General features: G+C 32.8%; 1 protein-coding gene across 2 annotated transcripts; it reads left to right on the top strand.

Annotated features, from left to right (window-relative positions):
* Positions 1-1870: 1870 nt before the first annotated feature.
* On the top strand, positions 1871-4464 carry LOC121754108. 2 transcript variants are annotated; one of them, XM_042149450.1, is made up of 7 exons: positions 1871-2073; positions 2580-2868; positions 3193-3264; positions 3345-3412; positions 3510-3660; positions 3813-3893; positions 3976-4464. In XM_042149450.1, the coding sequence occupies exons 2-7, from the start codon at positions 2623-2625 to the stop codon at positions 4135-4137; spliced, it is 780 nt and encodes a 259-aa protein (XP_042005384.1). In that variant the 5' UTR covers positions 1871-2073; positions 2580-2622; the 3' UTR covers positions 4138-4464. The 2 variants fall into 2 exon arrangements, with proteins under 2 accessions (XP_042005384.1, XP_042005386.1); XM_042149452.1 differs by having other exon boundaries at positions 2563-2868.
* Positions 4465-4969: the final 505 nt, after the last annotated feature.

Below are 4969 nucleotides of genomic sequence, written 5' to 3'. Positions count from 1 at the left end.
ATCAATTTTGCGAGAAAAATCATAGATTTCTTAATCATGTATTTAAATTACATCGTATCTAATGAAATACGAAAGGTGACCAACCAAACCAATGAAAAAGCTATTATCAAATCGTCATAACAAACCAAACCCTCAAACTTTTGAGTTTCGAGTGCGATGGTTTAAATTTTTATTTAATTTCTAATTTTGTCAATAGTAATTGTCCCAAGTGTTCCAACCAAATCAACTTGCACACGTTTACCTTAAGTTACATGAATTATGAATCATCGTAGTTTTTATTTAATCAGTCATAGCTTTGTGGCAGAATTTGTCTGAAGAAATTGGAATTGTATTTGAACCAATCTGCTCAACATATTATTCCTTTATTAGATTTGAATATGGTCTTCACTCTTTGAAAAGATCAAGTCCTTCAATTTAACCGATCAACTTACATGTCACCAACTAAAATATGACTTATCAAATATATTCTTCAACTTCTCTTATGCCTTCCACCCCTCTATCTTAAGCTAAAATCTCATTATAAAATTTTGTAAACAATGTTTTATGTTTAATTTGATACTCACATCAATGCTTATAATAATAAATCTAAATCTTCATTTAATTATAAAATGTAGTTATTTCATACGAAGTTTTAGTTTTATTTTAACAAATTTAAACTTTCTATATATAGGGGGCAGTTCTAGTGAAACCTTTGAGAAAAAAAAACCATATTATTTTTTTTGATACATTATTATTAGTTGGCATCACAAAACATATCGGTTTTTAATATTGAGTCAAGAATTGCTATTCGTAGACCCACGAACAAACATGTTTGTGATTCTAGCTGATATTAATCGATTTTTGAACTAATATAATTTTGTATTCTTATTTTAAGAAAAATGTTGAAATGAACCATCTCCTATATATATATTTCTATCATCTAACATTTTATATAAAACTTGAACTACATAAAATCCGTTAAAAGGAATATTTCCGATATTACAAAAAAATATCCTTAAAATTAAAGATGTCTAAGGGAATATTTTTATTTTAAAAGACATTCTAATAAAGAGAAATGAGAGGATAACACGAGAATGAGATTAGAATGATTAAAAATGGTCTAATTTGTCATTTAGGCCGAAAGGATATAATGAGAAAGATTTAGAGACTTCTAGTTCTAGTGCAATTTATGTTTCATGAAATATTGTAAATATGGATCTTACATTCATCATATACCAAATATGCAGTTCACTAGAATTCTGGAAATGAAAGAGATAGATATAATTTAAGTACAGTATGTTATATCAAAATCTTTTTAAGCAAATTTATTATTAAAAAATCATTAAACTGTAGTTTATCAATTAATAAAAATAAATTATTTATCATAAAAATGAATCGTCGACTTTAATAAAAGATGAAATTAATTGCTAAGTAAACCACCAATTGGCTACTAAAAATGTATACATAATGTCAGATATATTTCGAAAAAAATTCGGACAAAGTAGCTAGTTGCAGTACCCAATATTCAAATAAAATTAAGTTCAAGTATGCAGTTCAATTAATAAAGTAACCTCCTAATCAATATTAATAACTAATGATTAACACTATTTCACTTTATTAATTAATCTAATAGCGATCTTCAATTAAGCATCTGGACATGACGTTTCATTAACTCCGCTTCATAATTAACTGATTCAAGGCTTAAAAAAGTAACGGAAGGTGAGAGCAATCGTTTCGCTGCCGTTAATTTTTAAATTGAAAAAAAAAAGATTTCGATTCTATAATCATTCTTACTACAAATTTCACTGGTACAGTAAAAAGTAATGGTTAAACCGTTAAAGAAAAGACACTTAACTATTCTCGGACTGTTTGCATTTTCCCCCAAAAAAAATTCTGTACCTCAAAAAACTCTCTCATCCCCCCTCTTCTCTCTCTCTCTGCACGCGTATATATATATATATATATGTTCGATGCCATGATTGCATACAACAAATTTGTATTTGAACAATACATATTTTTGAATTACACTCAATCCGTTGCTTTAGCTAGAAAAGGAGACATTTCTTAGCTTTCAGATTATTCGATACCCTTCTTGTAAGTCTCTCTTTCTATTATATGTATATTCCCCTTCACTTTGTATCTCAATTTTATTCCAATTACATCATCACCTTTGCTTAAATTCTCACAATTTTTGGGGTAGTTTAAGAAACTTGTTGAGATACACTGCACTTGATTGTATTCGCTTAATTCCAATTCCATCTTCGAATTGTTTGTTTTTGATGTTTTGGTGTATTGGGCTTTTGTTATTTTTGGTGTTTTTTTTTGAAAATTTGATTCCAAGGGTTCGTTTCTCCTTTTCCTCTTGAAGAAAAGAAGAACCCTTTTTTAAAGACTCTCTTTTTGTCTCTAATCTTGAATTGGGATTCCACCTTTTGACATTATCTTCAAAGGGTTTGCCAGTAATTTTTAAGATATTGTTGTTATTCATTAAAGACTTAATTTTTGTTGACTCACACCACACTTTGAATTCAACCTATTAGCCCTTTTGTACATGTTGCCTGAGCTAATTTGGTAATGTTGAAGCTCTGGTTCTGTGATAGGTGAGAGCTCGTCGCGCAAAACATCCCTTGTTTTGGCTTTAAAATGGGGGATCACTTCGTTTTGCTCGTTGATCGTTTGCTTACTGAGTCGACCCTCGAGGCTGCAATCGAGAGTAGACTGAAGCACGTAGTCCCCATCACTGTCGAAGAAGTAGCAATCGACTACTCGTACCAGAAAGATTCCGAGGCTAGCTTGTCTCCGAGGAAGGTGGTCGAGTGTAGGATATGCCAGGATGAAGGTTTTGATTCAAGTATGGAGGCTCCTTGCTCTTGCTCTGGAAGCTTGAAGGTTTGTTGCTAATTACTCTGTAATTTATCACTTCATATTCACTTTACTTAATTACATTTTTGTTAATTATTTTTTTTATGTTAGAAGATTTCCAATTTGAAATTCTTGATCATGATTTATGCATTTGTTGCTCTGTTTTCACTAGGCCTTAATCTTGATTAGAGCTTACTAACCTAATCGTTTATTCCCTCGTTTCAAAACTTAGACGCGCGAACATAATTTCCATATAAAGGAATTGAAGGCTTAACTGAATCTTGTTGTCATTTGACACTTATCGAGTGCTGGAGATGTAACATGTGTGCTCTTATCGGCTTTGTTTGTCAGTATGCTCATCGTAGATGTGTGCAAAAGTGGTGCAACGAGAAGGGTGACACCATGTGTGAGATATGCCATCAGGTTAGTTAATATCTTCTTGTTTCTTGTTGTGTTTGCTTCTCCCGTTGCTTTCTTGCGCTAAGTGTCACTTTGTATTGCAGCAATTCAAGCCAGGATACACTGCACCACCGCCAATTTTCCGTTTTGGTGGACTTCCGATGAACTTGAGGTAGTTCTAATTCTTATCCTTGCGTAGCTTGAAACAAACAAGGATCAATCTTATGCACTAATAATTTCTTGCACTAATAAAGATCCATTCTTATCAGGGGGAATTGGCAGATTGCAAGAAGAGATTTGAACAATCCGCGCATTATTGCAATGGTTGCTGCTGATCATAGCCTCCTCGACCCAGAATACGATGAGTATGCTGCTTCCACATCACGAAGCATAGTCTGCTGCCGCACATTAGCACTAATAGTAAGCCCCTCTCTCTCCGTCTCTCTTTCGCAGAAAAAGTTGAGAAATTGAAAACAAAATGGACTACTTGAATGCTATACTGATTCATAATAACATGCTCTTAAACAACATTTTGTGATCTTGATTCATCTTGTTTGCTCAACCTGATGCAGTTCATGGTGCTCCTGATTATACGGCATACTCTTCCGGTAGTTGTGAGTCGAGCTGGGAATTATTCGCTCTCACTGATCATGGTAAATTCTAACATATATGAGAATCAGAAATTGCAAAGCTGCATTCAACATTTCCTCAATTCTCTCTCAACCTATGAAACAGCTTTTATTGCTACGCGTTGCTGGGATCATTATACCGATCTGCATTATACTCAAAGCAGTCACCTCCATCATACGCCATCGACAGCAACAGACGACGCCTGCGCCTGATGAAGAATCGAGCCCGTTACCTCTGAATGAGCAAGATTTGAATGCAGTAAGCTAAAGGGCTAGAAATTAACAAGAAATTTGCCAAGGAAGAGCAACCGGTTTCGCCTCGGCTGAGGTGAAATTTGCCATCTGTCACATTTCTGTTATAATCTAGTGTAAATTGACCAGAAAAAAAAAAGATAAAAGAAAAGTAGGTTAGATTTTGAGGTTGGATTTAGAAAGTAGTTATTGACTTTGGGAAAAGCCTAGTTGGTGACCTTGGAAATCAATTGATGATCCTGCATTAACTAAACCAATTTGCTCATTAATTTTGTATGATTACAGTCATTATAAGTAGTAATTTAAACCAAATTGATCATTGTTGATCAATGATCAAGATCAATTATGTAGTAGTTCACCCAATCACGACCAAAATCATGTGATTCCCTCTATCACCATCACCCAAATTAAAATCATTCAAAACACCCCATCACTTTTCCTATGCAGTTGATGAAACAATTGAGGTCATGCAGTTCCTCCAAATCCATCATAAAAGACAATTCAAGATTATCAGTTTTGTCCAATCTCATGTCTTTCAAGTGAGAATGATCACATTAATGAATCTATCTTAAACCATATATACACACGGGAAATTAAATGATATGCTACATACTTTACCCGAGCTCCTTACGTGAGCAACATTTTTGTTCAAACGCACGTTTAAAATTACTTATTTTATTTTATATATTTAATTAGCTTGATTGCAATAGACCAATACATTAGAAAATGCCATTGAAATTATTAATTTCACTAAATTAACAAAAATCAAAGATTGATTTGCTCGTTTTTCTCTATAACTTCAAATAAATGAATAAAATAATAAATTAATAATGAAATTAAGTTGATTT

Source organism: Salvia splendens, chromosome 11 (assembly GCF_004379255.2).
Source record: "Salvia splendens isolate huo1 chromosome 11, SspV2, whole genome shotgun sequence".
Lineage (NCBI taxonomy): Eukaryota > Viridiplantae > Streptophyta > Magnoliopsida > Lamiales > Lamiaceae > Salvia > Salvia splendens.
Note: the sequence above shows the minus strand (reverse complement) of the source record. Positions and strands in the feature narration are given on the sequence as shown.